The 17971-nt window shown below is 43.0% G+C and overlaps 1 protein-coding gene across 10 annotated transcripts in view; it reads left to right on the top strand.

Annotated features, from left to right (window-relative positions):
* The window catches only part of FAM168A (family with sequence similarity 168 member A), a 195516-nt gene that overhangs the window by 162213 nt on the left and 15332 nt on the right, over positions 1 to 17971 (top strand). For 6 of the 10 annotated variants that reach the window (XM_081539545.1, XM_081539540.1, XM_081539548.1 and 3 more), the window contains 2 exons: positions 7355 to 7435; positions 17469 to 17594. In XM_081539545.1, coding sequence (XP_081395671.1) covers positions 7355 to 7435; positions 17469 to 17594 — 207 coding nt within the window. Of the gene's footprint in view, positions 1 to 7354; positions 7436 to 12508; positions 12536 to 17468; positions 17595 to 17971 lie in introns of all 10 variants that reach the window. The other 4 variants (XM_081539541.1, XM_081539539.1, XM_081539543.1 and 1 more) reach the window with 1 other exon arrangement.

Below are 17971 nucleotides of genomic sequence, written 5' to 3'. Positions count from 1 at the left end.
CAAGTAGTAAGGGAGGAAGTTAAGAGGTAACTGAAGTCCAGGTGGGTCACTGAAAGGATTTCTCTGTGGTTGTCATGGGAAGCTATTGTGGAGTTTAAAGAGAGGAGTATTGTCATCTGATTTAACATTTTAAAGGGTTGTTCTGGCTGCTGTGGGAAATAGACTGCATGGCAACAAAGGTAGAAGCAGAGAGACCAGTTAAGAAGCTATTGCAATAATCTAGGTGAGAAATAATGATGACGTGGACTAGGATGGAAAGTATATAAGTAACGAGATATGGTCAGATTTTGAGTATTTTCTGAAGGTGGAACTGAAAAGGAGTTGCTGATGAATTAGATGTGAATAGGAGAAAAAAGTAGAGTCAAAGATGGCTGTAAGACTTTTGGCCTGAGGAACTAGAGGAATGAATTGTCATCTACTGGTGTGGAGAAAAAGCTTGGAGAACAGATTTGGAAGGTAAATAAGTGTATATTTAGAAGATAGAAAGTAAGTATTTAATTTTGAATCATAATTTAAAATAATAGTTCCTAAGTTTTTGAACTCTTAACTGTTTGCCTGGCTCCTAGCACTTTGAGGTCTTACTAATTTAATACTTATACCAACCTATTAGGCAAATAATATTATTATTCTCATTTTATAAATGGGAAAACTAAAGCACAGCAAATGGCCCAAGGTCACACAAATAGTGATGTTCCTGGAATTCAAACCTAAAGCTTAGATGTAGCTCCAGAGACCATACTCTTAGCCACTCTGCCATATAAACTTGATGTCTAGCAAACATCCAAGTGGGGATGTTGAGTAGGCAGTTAGATATACTATATGAGTCAGGTGTTCAGGAGAGAAGTCCAGTCTAGCTGTATGAAACTTAAGCATAGGTAGTGGACAGTGCCTTCTGAAATCAGATTGATGATATTCTTTGCAGCCAAAGATGGAGAACCTCTATACAGTCAGCAAAAACAAGACCAGGAGCTGACTTTGGCTCAGATCATGAACTCCTTACTGCCAAATTCAGACTTAAATTGAAGAAAGTGGGGAAAACCATTAAACCATTCAGGTATGACCTAAATCAAATCCCTTATGCTTATACAGTGAAAGTGACAAATAGATTTAAGGGACTAGATCTGATAGACAGAGTGCCTGATGAACTATGGACAGACGTTCGTGACATTGTACAGGAGATAGGGATCAAGACCATCCCCAGGAAAAAGAAATGCAAAAAAGCAAAATGGCTGTCTGAGGAGGACTTACAAATAGCTGTGAATAGAAGAGAAGCGAAAAGCAAAGGAGAAAAGGAAAGATATACCCATTTGAATGCAGAGTTCCAAAGAATAGCAAGGAGAGATAAGAAAGCCTTTCTCGGTGATCAATGCAAAGAAATAGAGGAAAACAATAGAATGGGAAAGACTAGAGATCTCTTCAAGCAAATTAGAGATACCAAGGGAACATTTCATGCAAAGATGGGCACAACAAAGGACAGAAATGGTATGGACCTAACAGAAGCAGAAGATATTAAGAAGAGGTGGCAAGAATACACAGAAGAACTGTACAAAAAAGATCTTCACGACCCAGATAATCACGATGGTGTGATCACTCACCTATAGCCAGACAGCCTGGAATGTGAAGTCAAGTGGGCCTTAGGAAGCATCACTACAAGCAAAGCTAGTGGAGGTGATGGAATTCCAGTTGAGCTATTTCAAATCCTGAAAGATGATGCTGTGAAAGTGCTGCACTCAATATGCCAGCAAATCTGGAAAACTCAGCAGTGGCCACAGGACTGGAAAAGCTCAGTTTTCCTTCCAATCCCAAAGAAAAGCAATGCCGAAGAATGCTCAAACTACCGCACAATTGCACTCATCTCACACGCTAGTAAAGTAATGCTAAAAATTCCCCAAGCAAGGCTTCAGCAATACGTGAACCATGAACTTTGAGATGTTCAAGCTGGTTTTAGAAAAGAGAGAGGAACCAGAGATCAAATTGCCAACATCCGCTGGATCATTGAAAAAGCAAGAGAGTTCCAGAAAAACATCTATTTCTGCTTTATTGACTATGCCAAAGCCTTTGACTGTGTGGATCACAATAAACTGTGGAAAATTCTGAAAGAGATGGGAATACCAGACCACCTGACCTGCCTCTTGAGAAACCTGTATGCAGGTCAGGAAGCAACAGTTAGAACTGGACATGGAACAACAGACTGGTTTCAAATAGGAAAAGGAGTACGTCAAGGCTGTATATTGTCACCCTGCTTATTTAACTTATATGCAGAGTACATCATGAGAAATGCTGGGCTGGATGAAGCACAAGCTGGAATCAAGATTGCCAGGAGAAATATCAATAACCTCAGATATGCAGATGACACCACTCTTATGGCAGAAAGTGAAGAAGAACTAAAGAGCCTCTTAATGAAAGTGAAAGAGGAGACTGAAAAAGTTGACTTAAAGCTCAACATTCAGAAAACTAAGATCATGGCATCTTGTCCCATCACTTCATGCCAAATAGATGGGCAAACAGTGGAAACAGTGTCAGACTTTATTTTTCTGGGCTCCAAAATCACTGCTGATGGTGACTGCAGCCATGAAATTAAAAGATGCTTACTCCTGGAAAGGAAAGTTAAGACCAACCTAGACAGCATATTAAAAAGCAGAGACATTACTTTGTCAACAAAGGTCCGTCTCGTCAAGGCTGTGGTTTTTCCAGTAGTCATGTATGGATGTGAGAATTGGACTATAAAGAAAGCTGAGCACTAAAGAATTGATGCTTTTGAACTGTGGTGTTGGTGAAGACTCTTGAGAGTCCCTTGGACTGCAAGGAGATCCAACCAGTCCATCCTAAAGGAGATCAGTCCTGGGTGTTCATTGGAAGGTCTGATGTTGAAGCTGAAACTCCAGTACTTTGGCCACCTGATGTGAAGAGCTGACTCATTTGAAAAGACTCTGATGCTGGGAAAGATTGAGGGCTGGAGGAGAAGGGGACTACAGAGGATGAGATGGTTGAATGGCATCACCGACTCAATGGACATGAGTTTGGGTGGGCTCCGAGAGTTGGTGTTGGACAGGGAGGCCTGGCATGCTGCAGCTCATGGGGTTGCAAAGAGTCAGACATGACTGAGCAACTGAACTGAACTGAAATGAGTGGACATGAAAATGAAAAGATACGTTATATCCCATAAAGGTGTATATAGTCACAAGAAGAAAAAATGATGAGATCAAGCTCTAAAAGGCAACCTAGCTTTCAGGTGTGGTTAACCCATCAGTCCTGCTTCTTAGAACCAGGGAGGGAACAAGCCAAGCTTCTTATGGATGTCTCCAAAATGCTACCATTCATCCTTCTGCCTAGAATGTTCTTCCTCCCCTTTTTTCATCTACACCCAGGGACACCTAGTACCCAGTATAATCCCTGGCAGACAATAGGTACTAAATAAATGTTGGTTGTTGAAGGCCCCTTCTCTGCTCACTTGACAGCCTTGTCAGGCACTGTTTGGGGTGCATTCCAGCTGTCCACTTATCTGTTTTTCTCCTTCATTACTTGGTGACCTTTTCAAAGCCAGGGATCCTCTTGGATTTGTTTTGTTTTTAAACCTTTCATAGCTCCAAAGTACAACCCCTGAGTAATCTCTTTATTGAGTACCTATTCTCTGCCTTGGGGCTTTCTGGATGTCTCAGTTCAGTTCATTTGCTCAGTTATGTCCAGCTCTTTGCGACCCCATGGAATACAGCACACCAGGCTTCCCTATCCATCACCAACTCCCAGACCTTGCTCAAACTCATGTCCATCGAGTCAGTGATGCCATCCAACCATCTCATCCTCTGTTGTCCCCTTCTCCTCCTGCCTTCAATCTTTCCCAGCATCAGGGTCTTCAGGACTGATTTCCTTTAGGATTGACTGGTTGGATCTCCTTGAAGTCCAAGAGACTCTCAAGAGTCTTCTCCAACACCACAATTCAAAACATCAATTCTTCGGTGCTCAGCTTTCTTTATAGTCCAACTCTCACATCCATACATGACTACTGGAAAAACCATTAGCTTTGACTAGATAGACCTTTGTTGGCAAAGTAATGTATCTGCTTTCTGATATGCTGTCTAAGTTGGTCATAGCTTTTCTTCCAAGGAGGAAGCATCTTTTAATTTCATGGGTGCAGTCACCATCTGCAGTGATTTTGGAGCCCCCCAAAATAGTCTCTCACTGTTTCCATTGTTACCCGGTCTATTTGCCATGAAGTGATGAGACATGGCATCCGGTCCCCGGTGGCTCAGCAGTGAAGAATCTGCTGAGTCAAGAAACACGGGTTTGATCCCTGGGTTGGAAAGGTGCCCTGGAGAAGGAAATAGCAACACATTCCAGTATTCTTGCCTGGAGGAGCTTGACGGGCTACAATCCATGGAGTCTCAACGATGGGACATGACTTAACAATGGAAGCACAACAAATTCTCGGCCTTATCTGTGCTAGGCGCCAGAGATCCCAGCAGCATCAAAAGAGGCAGTAGGATGAGTAATACGAGTTAGGGACAAGGAAACAAAACAAGGAGCAAAATAAAACCAAGAACGTTGTTGGGAGGATGCCCAGCTTACCTGTGATGCTCTTTCTGGACAGAGGAAGTTGATGGTGGGGAAGGGCTATTCTCTACTGGCCACAGAGACTATTCATCCTTAGCCTGTGTTTGAAAAGCTTGGATGCTTGCTCTCCAGGCTGAGGGGAGGAGGTGGTGGTTTGCTCAAGGAGTAGGAAAGAGGAGCTGATCAAGCACTATTATATACAGGCTAAGGAGACATAGCTATGCCTTCAAGAAACTTACAGGTTGGGGAAAGGGGGAAAGACAGGGAATGTAAAGAAACCATTGAATACACTGTGATAAGTTCTGTAATTGGGGATCCATGTGTCTCCAAATTTGTTCTGTTCTACAGGGTAGAAGATACAGATAGAGTTCGGTGAAGTATGAGAAGTCAATTTCAGACAATCAGAGCAGTCTCACAGTGGAGGAGGGTGCTGAGTCTCAGGAAAGGAAAGAGTTTGTGGTCAGTAGAGATGTAAGGGCAGGGATGAATGATGCCATGAATGTGTTGTAGAGGAGCCCTAACCTCAAATGTGAGGGTGGACCAAATGACCTTGAAGTTACTTCTAACCTCTGCAAATCTGTGACCCTAAGTCCCTGCCTTTCTCTCAGCCTGAGAATGTCACCTAGAAAATGAAGGTCTTTCTAATGCTGCCGTTCTTTGATACCTGGCAAATTCAAGTGAAAAAAAATTCTTAGAAACACTGAAGGAGGATTCTATAATTGCCCCTAAAAGTAAAAGACATCTGAAATGATGTAATAGGGGCATGATTACTCTTGGCCGTGCCATCTCTCACGTGAAGCTGGATACAGATTTCAGCCATGAGACCAGATCACTTTGTTTTCCAGATTAAACCCTTGACTTTAACAGACCTCCATATTGCTAATTAAGTAACAAGTTGGCTGCCTTGGCTCTGAAGTCAGAAAATGATTGGGGAGTAAAGAGAGATGAATTTTCTTTGGAGTTGGAAAGGATTTAGGGAAAGGCATATTAACAAAGATACATTATTAAAGCTCAGTATTTACAAATCCCAAAGAAGCTTTTAGGGATTTAGGGATTTAATCTTTGACTTTTAAAATCAGCTTTCCATTGTCAGAATACCAATGAGCATTAAAAAAAACTGTAGCGAGCAGTGAGACAGGCACTTACACACTGCTAGTGCGAGTACAAATTGATAGTCTTTCTAGAAAGCAATGTGGCAAAGTATGTGAAGTCTCTTAGCGTGTCACTTCTCATCATTTCTGCTGCTGTTTCCCTGATCTGAACCCCATCATCCATGCAAGGAGTTTACAGTAGCTCCTAACTGGTCTCTAGGCTTCTCTATTCTTCCCCCATTATGGTCTGTTTTTTTTTCCATACAGCAATCAGAGTGACGTTTTTCAAACCTAAGTCAGATTATGTTATTATTCTGCTCAAGATCCCATCATGGCTTCTCATTTCACTCAGAGTAAAAGTTGAAATCCTTACAGTGCCTATAAGGCCCCTACGTGAACTGCCCAGCCTTTTATCTCTCTGACTCATCTACTGCCTCTTCCCTCCTCATTTGTTCCACTTCAGCTACACTGGCCTCTTCACTGTTCCTCAGACATGTCCCATATCATATACCCACAACTTAGGGCCATTGCGCTGAGTATTTCCTTCATCTGAAATGCTCTTCCTTCAGCCATCTGCTTGGTTAACTATTTCCTTCAGGTCTTTCTGGAAATCTTACTTTCTCCGTGGCATTATTCACAATATCCAAAAGATGGAAACAATCCAAGTGTCCACCAACAAATGAATAGAAAAACAAAATGTGTTTGTGTGTGTGTATACACACACACACACACACATATATGGTGGAATATTACTTATCCATGAAAAGGATTGAAGTTCTGATACATACTAAAACATGGGTGAGCTTAATTCTGTTAAGAAGCCAGACACAAAAGGATAAATAGTATTTGATTTCCTGTATATAGCATATCTAGAATAGGCAAATGCATAGAGACAGAAAGTAGATTAAAGGTTAATACAGGTTATGGGAAGAGGGAATGGAGTGTTATTGCTTAATAGGTAGAGTTCTGTTTGGAGTAGTTAAAAAGTTTTAGAAATACATAGGATGGTTGTACAACATTGTGAATGTAATGAATGCCACTGAATTATACACTTAAATGGTCCAAATCACAAGTTTTGTTACATATATTTTGTCACAATAGAAAAAAACTTTAATCCCTATATATACTATGAGTGGTGGACTAGATCAGGCTTGTGTGGCTCTCTAGGACCATGTGTGAGCATCTCTTCTCAACTATTCATTTGATGACGTTGCTGGCTTGAAACTGGCCATGGTGGGAGTATTTACAGCATGGAACTCAGCAAGTGCTACAAAATAGGGCTTCACCGCAGTTTCCTTGGGCCAGTTGTTAAATATTTACCAGCACACCACTGAATATATGTGTATAAAAATGCATAGAAAACTATCCGGAGACTTAAATGCCAAACTGTTACTGTCTCTCTGGAGGAGAGTAGTGTTGTGGCAGGAATGTGAAAGTAGAGTTACACCTTTTACTATATATACTTATATAGTGTTTCAGTTGTGGTTTTTTTTTTTACAGTGAGCATATAGACATATATATCTTATCCTGCTTTTAAAAAATAGAAAAATATGTATATATTTTCTATTTTTCTCAGAAGGCTAAAACCAGTGGCATACACAGTCTGAAATGGCTCATGAAGAGGCTGAAGGCCTGGGACTTGGATTCCATTTCCTCAGAAATCTCTTGTTGCCCAACTAAATAGGGTTTGTTTTTTTTCTGTCTTTTCATAGGTTACCCTACAGCCTATCCAGCTGCGGCCCCTGCCTACAACCCCAGCCTGTACCCTACCAATAGCCCCAGTTATGCTCCAGGTAAGGAGAAAGTGGAGACAGTAGTGATGAGTGGGATGGGAGGTGAGGCTCTACTTGGGAAAAAATAAACTCAAAACACCTGCTGGCCTTTCCATGTCCTTAATTGCTCTGGGCTCAGCTTGTCCATGATTGATTGTCCAGGGAGTCCCCTCTGGGAACTGGGGCAGTTCAGCTCCAGGTTGGGGCAGGAACAGAATTTCCTCTATTCTCTTTGTAACTTACAGTGACTCATCTCTCTTCTGCTAGAATATCTGAGACATGTATCCTCCTCACAGAACCTTATCTGCTCTCCTAATGTCCACACCCAGTGTTTGCTCCTTTTCCCCTGAGGCTGCCATTGACATACACACACTCACACACACCGAACACCCACTTACACAGCAGACTTCCTGGATGTGGACCTGGAAGAGAGTGAGAGACTTGCCACCAGACATAAAGAGCTGGTTTTCAAGCTGAAGCAAAGAACTTGTTTTTCAAAACTAACAAAGGGCCAACACTCCTTGGTTGGAAGTTGAAACAGATTTGAAAGTATTGAGGAAGTTTGTTTCAGTTTGGGAGCAATGCAGAGGTCTTACCACTGATGTTAACTCCCATACCACCCCCCCCACAAAAGCCACTCTCTGCTGGTGCTTTAACACTCAAGGGGCAGGAGAAAGATTGTGGGCTCTGCAGTTTGTAAGTCTTGGGTTTAAATCCTGATTATTCAACTCACTAGTTGTGAGGCCTTAGACAAGTTACCTCACCTCTCTGAGAAATGTGCTACCTACCTCACTGTTGTAGATGGTTTTGTGTAAGCTCCTCTTCATTTATTCAGCCAGTATTTGTTGAATGCCCTCCACACTAGAACAGAATAAAAGGAAGGATATTATGTTTGCTTAAAGTAGCTTACAGTTGATTTAGGAGCTGACATGTAAACAAATTCCTGGCTGTGTGGTGTGATGAATATTGTAAAAGGAATACATACAAGAGGAGAGGAAGCAAAGGAGGGAACAACCTCTGCTTGGGGTTCAGAGTGTAGAGGAAGGCTTCACAGAGGACCTAGCAATGGACACTTGAGAGAGAAGTAAGAAGCATTCTTTTTTGTTTGGTTGGTGGAGGAGTTTTGTTGTTGTTGTTGTTAAGAGGCATTCTTTTTTGTGTGTTTGTTTTGGTTGGTTGGGTTTTGTTGTTATTGCTGACAGGCACTTTTTTAAACATACAGAGGAAAAGTTGGGCATTCTAGGTGGAGTAGAGCCCGGGCAAAAGCACAGAGCTGTGAGGAATGACACTGAAGAACATCAAAGTAGTGAGAACGATTGAAGCATAGGCTCTTGGGAGGGGCAGTCCAGAATCTGGATTACAGATGTTCGAGGGCCAGATTTGGAAAGTCCTTGAATGTCATGATAATACCCTCATTTTCATACTTAGTAATTATTATTCTAAAGTGAGAAAGCTTGAAAAGGCGTTAGAGAGCCTCCAGTTCAGTCCCTTCTCTTGACAATGGAAATGCAGAGAGAAGCAGTGTTTTATCCAAGTTACCCAATGAATCAACAGGAACATATGGACTAGAACCCTTGGCAGATCTAAGGGTTCCTGGTCTCATGCTTTGCTGTGCCAATCCAGTACTCACTCCACTGTCGTTCCCTTTCTTCCGGGATGTTTAAATGAGACAAACATGGGCTGTGTCAGAAGACCTCGATTTACGTTCCGACTCTGTCACTTCCTAAATTAGCGATCTTAAAGTCTCCTGACCTCTGAGCCTCAATTTCCCCTCCTAAAGTAGGGATAATGTCTTGATCATATACTCACATGCACATGCATATCATGAGCCCTGCTCTTTTTTTGGTAGATAAGAACTATTTTATGCAAATAAGTGATGTTAATCCCTAAAGTGCTTACATAGGTACATTATTCCACTTGCCTTTGGAACGCCAAGGGCACTCTGGAAGACACTGTAGATGATTCAGATGTGTGAAACTGCCAATGCTCTCAAAGAGCTTGCCTTCAAAGAGCTTGTGAGGGGAACAGTGACACACAGGCTAAAAAAAAAAAAAAATCTATAATGGTATCTCACCACTGATATTTTATTCTATACTCACTTTAATCAATAAGTTATATATTTCCCCAAACACATATACTAGGAGGCAGAAGCAACAAAAACTACAGAGATTCTCTCTTATAAAAGACTTAATCAAATTTGATAAGTTCTATCTTACTTAAAAACTATGATGGTTTTGATACTAATCTTACAGTATAAAAATGATTTCAGTGCTATGAAATCTGAATTGTCTTGGTAAACTACCTAGTCTAAAACACAATGAGATGAGTAGTGTAGAAGGTCAGGTAAGATCCAGGGTGAAGGAGATGCATTATCTTCATAGTCAGGAGGCCATCAGTGACCTCTGCGAAAGTGGTCAGGGAAGGGAGGCTGGGAGTGAAGGAGTGGATTTGGCAGATGGAGCCTGCAGTTACAAGAGGCTTGGCTACTAGCGAAAGGAAGATGGAAGGGGATTGAGTAGAAGGGGAGATGGGATTAAATGAGGGTTTTTGTTTTTGTTCTTTCTGGAAATGAGCATTAAGTAAGGACTGATGAGAAGGAGCAAGTGGAGAGGACATTGAGACACAGAAAAAGGAGTATCAGATGGAGCCAGGCTTCCAAGGAGGCTGTGGTGGTGTGGGAAGTCCAGAGCTCGATTCTCTCTTGTTTTGGGGAGCTGGTGGAGTGGGGTACCTCCCATGGAAGAGCAGCTCTTCCTCTCAGACTAAAGGAAAGGTCACAGGTGGATGCGCTTAGAATAACTTGACCAGTGGGAAGTGCAGAGTTCTTATCTCCTGATCTTGATTTGCTGAGACAAGTGAGCAAGGAGAGAGGGAGCATTCTCAACGAGAGAGGTCAGGGATGAGCCTCACTGTGAGAGGTGGGAGAGGAGACTCGAGCAGTAACATGGTCATGTAACATTGGAGGTGCAACTGAGGTGGAGACTGTGCTTTTCTCAAGGCTCTCCCCCAGCCCTGGGATATTCTGTCATAATGTTCCAAACTTCTGATGATAGATTTAGGATTAGTTTGCCAAGAAAGCAGAAGGACAGGGAATAAATAGCTAACATTAGTTGAATGGTCCCTATGTGTCAGGGGCTACTTTAAGCTCTTTATGGGTATTAACTTGTTTTATATCACAGCAGACCTTTGAGGTCGTTACTGTTATTCCCATTTTTCTAAGTGGGAAAACTAAAACTTAGAGAAGTTAATGGAACTAGCCCAAAGATCCCAATCCAGGCATCCAGCCACCACATCCACATGCACTCTTAACCACATTATAGTTGCAGTTGACTAGAGAGAAATTGAGATGTTAGAGCAGTCAGGTGAGAGAGGGAAGGGAGAGCAGATAGAAAAAACCTGAGACTGGGGTGGTGGGGTGGGGGAGAATGGATAGATTGGAAAGCTCCTAGCGTGTATAAAGTACTGATTAAGTTTTAATTTTAAAGCACACAAAATATCAACCCACATCTAACTTGATTTTCCCCAATTTTGCATTTTTAAAAATCAACATATTTCTAAGCTCTGACTAAATCATTTTCTCAGAAACCCACACAGTCCACTAGACAGGGTGATATTAGCACGCTGTGTCAGAAAGCCCCAAACTGGGAGTTGGAAGACCAGGGTTGTAGCACTAACTCTGCTACTGATTCTGGTGTGACCTTGGGCAGATCCTTTTGTCTTTGGAGTTACATATGCACACAGCTGGTCTGTGGCATACAGTGGGAGGCTGGCCTCTGCGTTTCCAGGTCTCTTGACTGCGGTGGAGGCGCTGACTCAAGGACAGTGAAGATGTTGTAGGTGCTCTCAGCTTCCTGCCAGAGCTGCCATTTGTGATGCTGAGAGATGCTGCAGGATAGAAGCCTGCAGAGGAGCCAGGCTCTCAGGTTGAAATTTCTCTCAGCTTCTTCAAGGAGACAAAGAAGCTGCTTCAAAAAGAGCTATTTTTAGCATCACTGAGTACCCTACGATGTCATCTGTCCAGAATGCAGGGAAATGTTTTACTCCTTCATTGGTTTTGAAAGCAGCTTGGGTACTTGGAGCTTTTTTCCAAGCTCTAACGACTTGAGGGATCTTCTTTAAATTTGGCCCCGCAAGAGGTGTAGCCAACAGAGACTTGTTTTCAGAATCTAGAAACCAAAGGATGTGTCATATTAATGGTAATCTGACTTGAAAATGAAGCGAAAGGAAAAACAGAATAACTAACATAGGTAAAAATGAAGTACCTCCTCACAAAAAATCTTTATAAATCATTGTCATCTGTTGTTGCACTTGATTTCATAGCAGCCTTCTAGAGTAGATACATTATTCCCATTCTGCATATGATGAACCTGGGAAGGGGAAGGAATTTGTGTTTTCTGAACATCTGCCATGATCCAGGCACCATGCAGGTCTTGTCACAATTTTTTTTTTTTTCCTACAGTCTTGTGAGTTAGAGCTTCTTGTCTCTAGTTTTGCTCAGAGAGGTAAAATTACTTGTGCAAAGTTGCACAGCTAAAGAGCAGTGAAGCTCAGATTCAAAGCCAGTCTGACTGCCCATAGTCTATGCCCCTTCTACAGCAGCACACTCTCCCCGAGATTTTAGGGAATAAAGTGCCTCTACATTGGTCCTAGCCCTCTAGCACTTTATAGAGAGCTCTTCAGAGACCAAAGATGGTAGTTTTATCCCTAAACTTTTAGCTTTTTATCCAGCACATACCGCCTCTGTCATGTGTGAAGTCCCTCTGCAATGCTTGGGAGAACTGAAATTTACTCTTAGCATAAACAAGCAAAGAGCAGGAACTTGGGTGTATGCACTTCCAGGCAGCTCTGGGTCAGCTGCCTGGAAGATGTCATGGCATCCAAAGGGTACCCCTCCCCAGTGAGTGGACTTTCCTGGATGGCAAGTCTGTCACCCTCTCCAGGGTGGAGGTACTTTGTACCTTCTGCGTTCATGGTTTTCTTATGTAGCCCTGGGGAAACTGCTATTTTGATACAAAGTCTGTTTTTGTAACTGCAATATGTACTACTTTGCACAGATTCTTAGTGGTAATTTCAACTAACATTTCTATCCAACAGAGTTTCAGTTCCTGCATTCAGCTTATGGTAGGAAAGCTATTTTTCCTCATCTGTATTATGGCCTATGAATGTGTTATCTCGTAACAACAGTAGATCCCCTCTCCTTTCCTCCCCAAATCCCATCCCCTAGGCTTGGGCTCCCCCAGGTGGCTCAGCAGCAGTTCCTAAAGCATGCAGGAACATGTCTGATGGTGCAAAATCATGGGTTGGAGACACACATGAACCGTCCCCTAGGGCAGCAGTGAAGGATCATGGCACTAAAAGGCGTCTCTCCCTTTCCTCACCTCTGGGGTCCCACCTGATCTAAGTCAGAAACCTTCACCCTGTGACTGCTGAATTCAAACCAATGAACAAAAATTCCTGGGCCTCCATGGCTCCTCTATTAGTTGTATGGCAGCCCCTGTGGAGGAGTACCTGGATTATGCCTGTAAGAACGCAAAAAAACAGTCTGCCCCAGGATCAGATTTTTCCATCTCCATTGGCAGTCTCACATGTTTAAAGATCTGGTTGACTTTAGATGCATCTACTCCCTCAGCCCAGATCTTGAGCTCTGGCTCATCTGGAGGCATTTTCCTGGATGGTGAGAGGTGAGGGTCAAGTGTGCTAATAAACCAGGGACCAGAGTTGGATTCTCTGGGCAGTGTGGACTCCAGGCCCAAGGCACCACGGGAACTCCTGGGCACCTGTGAGGGTCCCAGCAGTGTAACTTGACTAGGTCCTTTTTTGTCATAGACAGGAAGGGACCATAGGCGGAACTTGTTGCTTTCACCACCCTTGCCTGGGCTGCTCAGGACAATGTTTTTGTAAAGTCTCTGCACACTTTCTCAACTTTTAACCTTGAATTATTTGGATGTTGAAAATTGAATTTGTTTGTGGCCCATCTTTTAGGAGATGAGCTGTGAAAATCTCTCCTTTATGCTGCTGTGGGCTGCGTGATCTTGGGCAATTTGCTAATATCTCCAGGCCATAGATAAAGTGTTTTATTCCAGATGATCTCTGAGGTCCCTTTAAATGCTAATAGAGGGCCCTCTTAAAATCTTATTATTTTATTTTTGCTAGTCACAGACCTGATTCTCTTATTGTTTATGGGGAGTCATTTTTGTTTGCCTCAGAATATATGAACTTGAACAGAAGGCTCCATAGAAAGTGAGACAAGCAGTCCTGCTTCCTCTCCCCTCCAGCTATAGCATCTGAAATATTAAGAGTAGTATGGAGCTCTTCTCTTCATAGATTGTTCTGTTCCAGACCCTAAGCCGGGTCCCTTTGAAGCTGTAGAGTTCAGTAAGACAGAGTTCTTATTTTCAAGGAGCTCACAGTTTAACAGGGGAGATAGACAAACCAGCAGGGAACTTCTAAGAAACACAGGAACTGGGATAGTGAACCAAATGGGGCACACGAGAGAAGTATGGTCAAGAATTGGGGGGAGAAAAGGACCTCATAGTGGAGGCAAGTCTTTAGCTCATGGTTGATGGATTAATAAATGTCTACCAGGTGGCATCTGGGGAAAGACGTGCCAGGAAGAGTGAGCAGTGTGAGCAAAAATACAGAGGAGTGATGCTTCTTGCATAGTCTGGGAATGGTGAGCGATTTGTGTGGCTGACATGTAGGGTTTGAGAGCGAGAACAAAAAGAATCTAGAGAGATCATAGGACTAGATCTTGAGGGGCCTTAAGTGCCACACAAGGAGTTAGGTAGTGGAGGACCAAAGGATGTTTTTAAGAAAGAAGGTTTTGTGATTAGATATAGGTCTTAGAAATATCACTCTGATTGCAGCTTGGAGATTGGAGTTAGCAGGTTTAAAAACAGAGTGAGGAAGCAGTTGCAATAATTCAGGTAGGAGGTGATGAGAGCTTTCATTGGAGCTGTCCACACCTGTGAGGATGGAGGAGTGGGCAGACACCAGAATTAGAAACTGTGAGACTGAATACTTGATTTTTGATCCTCACAATCAGTGCTATCAAGCAATCAAGTAGTGGTTATTCATTGTCATATTGTAAGACAACAAACCTGAAGTTTAGAAAGGTGTAGTGACTTGCCCAAGGTCCCACAGCTAATAAGTGGCACAGCCCAGGCCAGAACTCAGATTTCCTGACACACTACATTGTTCAGGATGATGGTCCCTTGCTGCCTCTCCTCCTTGTAAGTGTGCTTAACAGATTGTTCAAGTGTCAGAGGGTGTGAGGGCCCCGTGTCCAGGGATGTGAACAACCCAGCACTTGGACGTGGGCAGCATGCTGTGACTAGGCCGTGGCCCTTCACTGCCATGGGTTCTTGCTCTCTTTTTAAATTGAGGAATAGTACATATACAGCACTCAATAAAGTGCACCAGTCTCAAACGTGCACCTCAATAATATTTGACAAATATATACACATGTATTTATTCAAAATATAGATCATTTCTACGAGTTGGTACCTTTCACGGCACCAGGAGCAGGCATGCCTGTCCAAGAGCAGCCTTCTCTGTTACCACACCTCTCAAAGCTTCAACTGGATTGTCTTCATCCCACAACTGAGTTCTGAATCGCTACCAGCAACAGGTTACTTTAGAATTACACATGGACAGGGAAGATCATATGGTATATCTAACTAATGAGGAAAGCAAATTGACAGCTGCTATTTGTTGTTTTTAGTCTTCATATTTATCCAGTTACTTAGATTATTATATATTCATATATATAGAAGACTACAGAAATATTAGTTTTTGTTTTCTTTATAATGAAACCAGAAAAAAATACCCACTTCTTCATTTCTTCACAAACATGTATGGTTTAGTTCACTAGCTCAGTTGGGGAACACATAATCAAAGGCACAGTCGCACTTGCTTCTTTCCTGGTTAACCTGGAACATTATTTTGCTGTGCGTGATGCTGTCTTGTTCACTCTCTGGTTGGCGTGTGGCTGTGTTGCATCCCCAGCTAGACCATAAATAACCTTGTGTGCGATGCCCGTGACCCACGTGTGTTCCTGTCCACCGTGGCACTCCCCTCAGTGCTGAGTGCAGTGTAGGCCTCAGTCGCTCTTTGGTTGATTTTGACTGACTTTAATTGTCACGTGGTCCTTCAGGCTAATGTCAAACTTTTGGTTTATGGTTAAAATTATGGTAAAGATTGCACCATTTGGGTTAAAAACTGGGCCAGAATAGGACATCCAAATTCTCCACAGTCAGATTTCAGGCTCCTGCTCTCTGGTAGATTCCTGTGGGGTCTTGAGGGCCTGGGCTTACTCTATCTGACTTCTTAGAGCTGAATGTTTTACTTTTTTAGAGAGTTGATTTAGGTGGCCGGGTGTTCTAGCCAAGAGGAGTGGCAGGTTCTAAACTTAGAGCCATCTTAATAGGATTTTTCAACACTAATTGGTTCCTTTATTAATCCCCACCACTCCACCCATCCCCACCCCTCAGGAAAAGAAACTCAAGGTAATTGTTTAAAATTGACTGCCCTCCTCCTGTGTTGTCTGCAGAGTCATGATCTAACGTCCAGCAAAGGCCCTGGACTCTGCATAGAATTCTGCTGGGTCTCCATTTCTTCTACCAGAATTCTCCTTTTAGTGTCACTTCCCTGCCCATGATTTCCTTCTCATTTCTCAGCATTTGCTGTATATATTGCGGGCCATTGATGCAAGCTCAGAGTCAGCCCAGAGCAGCTACACTCTTCCTCGGTTCAGCTAAAACAGCAGAGTCTTTGACCTCCTCCTCTGGCCCCAGTACTTTGATGACTGAAGGACACAGAGGCGTTTCCAGTTACCTGGACAGGCAGAGGGGTTTATGGGAATCTGTCTGGAGGTGTACTATCTTTGTCCTGATGGAATGAGAGGGTAAAGGCAAATTTGCTTCTCATACTACCCTGTCTACCTCAGCCCCTTGTTAAAATGTTTCAAGTATATCCAACTGTTGCCAATACTAATATACTTTGAAACACCCTATATCTATGACTCCCAAGACCTTATTTGAGTGGGAAAGATACTGCTAAGATCATTTTTTAGTCGTAAGTAGAAATTTGGGTCAGGAATATTTCTCCTCTAGTGTTTGAAAATAGATCAAGGGAGATAAAACGTTAAGCATCCCCCTCCTTTGAAACTGTATTTCCTCTCCTTCCCTACAGGACACATGAAGGTAAGTTTTGTGAGTCACTCCCCACTTCTAGAACATAGGAAGCATCATCCTTCAAATTTCTCAAGCTGAGCTTTGAGTCAGCCTGGAAAGTCTCTGCAGATTTCTTTCAAACTGGGCCTCGTCTCTTTTTCACATCTACTCTAAGTTTGACAGTTGCTTTCTTAATGGCCCAGAAGACCATCTCTAATTCATGAGGCCGTGTCTCAGCAGGAGGTATAAAGGGTGTGCCAGAGGTCTGTCTGCCTGGTCCCCGCCTGGTGCACAGAAGAAGGAGTTTGCAGGGAGAGTCCCGCTGGACAGCCTATGCCTTCCAAGCTGTCAAAGCTCAGTCCCTTTACAAGAGATAGCAGTCCAGCAAGGTTCACATCAGGTGGTAATTAGCATCCTGGGGTCTCTCTTTGAAAACAGTTGTTAAATACACCTCCAGCTAAGATTTCAGGTGTGAAAAAGGAGTACTCAGTTGATCTGGCCCAATACACAGTCAAAAGTTCCGAGTTGCTACACATTAACAAGAAAGTGGCTAAGGCATATCTCAGAGCCTTAGCCCAGAATGGCAGACAGTAGAAGGTGGTATTCATAAGCATTGTCATGCTTTTAGTAGTGGGTAGAAAATCCCAACTCTCCTGATTAGTGTAAGGTTGGATTTCCTCAGCTTCAAATCATTTAGAAGCTCATTTCAGCACTCCTCCCAACCACTCACCCATCTCAGAAAGGCTGAACCATCCTGTGTGTCTGAACGGGGCCCCTTGGGTTATATGTTTCCATCCAGCCCAAGACCCTTGCTTTGTGTCTGTGATTGGTGGTACCACTTCTTATTTCTGCCTAATGCCATTCTTGTGTCTTCCCTTAAGCAACTCTGCTGATGAAACAGGCCTGGCCACAGAACTCGTCTTCCTGTGGCACTGAAGGCACCTTCCATCTCCCAGTGGACACCGGGACCGAGAACCGAACTTACCAAGCATCCTCTGCGGCTTTCAGTAAATACAGCCTGTCTCCTCCTTTCCTTGTTCCCCTTGGTTGGGACTGATTTGTCTCTTAGGAAGAAAGGAAAGGGAACTTTAAAAACTGACATTTGTAAGACAGTGTTTTAAGAGGTTCTCTCTCCTACCCACCGAAAAATTGGCCCTCCTCATACAGGAAAGGTCATCCTCTTTAATCATGCACCCCACTTTGAGGAGACACAAAGCAGTGAGGGAGAGAGAAGGAAGTACTCATCTGCCAAGAAGTTTGATGAGGGAAGGACTGTTACTGCATTTCAGGGGAAAGGACAGAGGGCAGTTTAAAGGCTTGTGGACTTTTGGACAGAGGGCCCTCCTCCAGCTAGCACAAAGATTTTCAGCTTCAGCATCGTGGA

The sequence above is a fragment of the Giraffa tippelskirchi genome, chromosome 11 (genome assembly GCF_054371585.1).
Source record: "Giraffa tippelskirchi isolate mGirTip1 chromosome 11, T2T-mGirTip1v1.2.pri, whole genome shotgun sequence".
In the NCBI taxonomy this organism is placed as follows: Eukaryota; Metazoa; Chordata; class Mammalia; order Artiodactyla; family Giraffidae; genus Giraffa; species Giraffa tippelskirchi.
The sequence above is the reverse complement of the archived record's forward strand: the minus strand, read 5'-3'. Positions and strand labels throughout refer to the sequence as shown.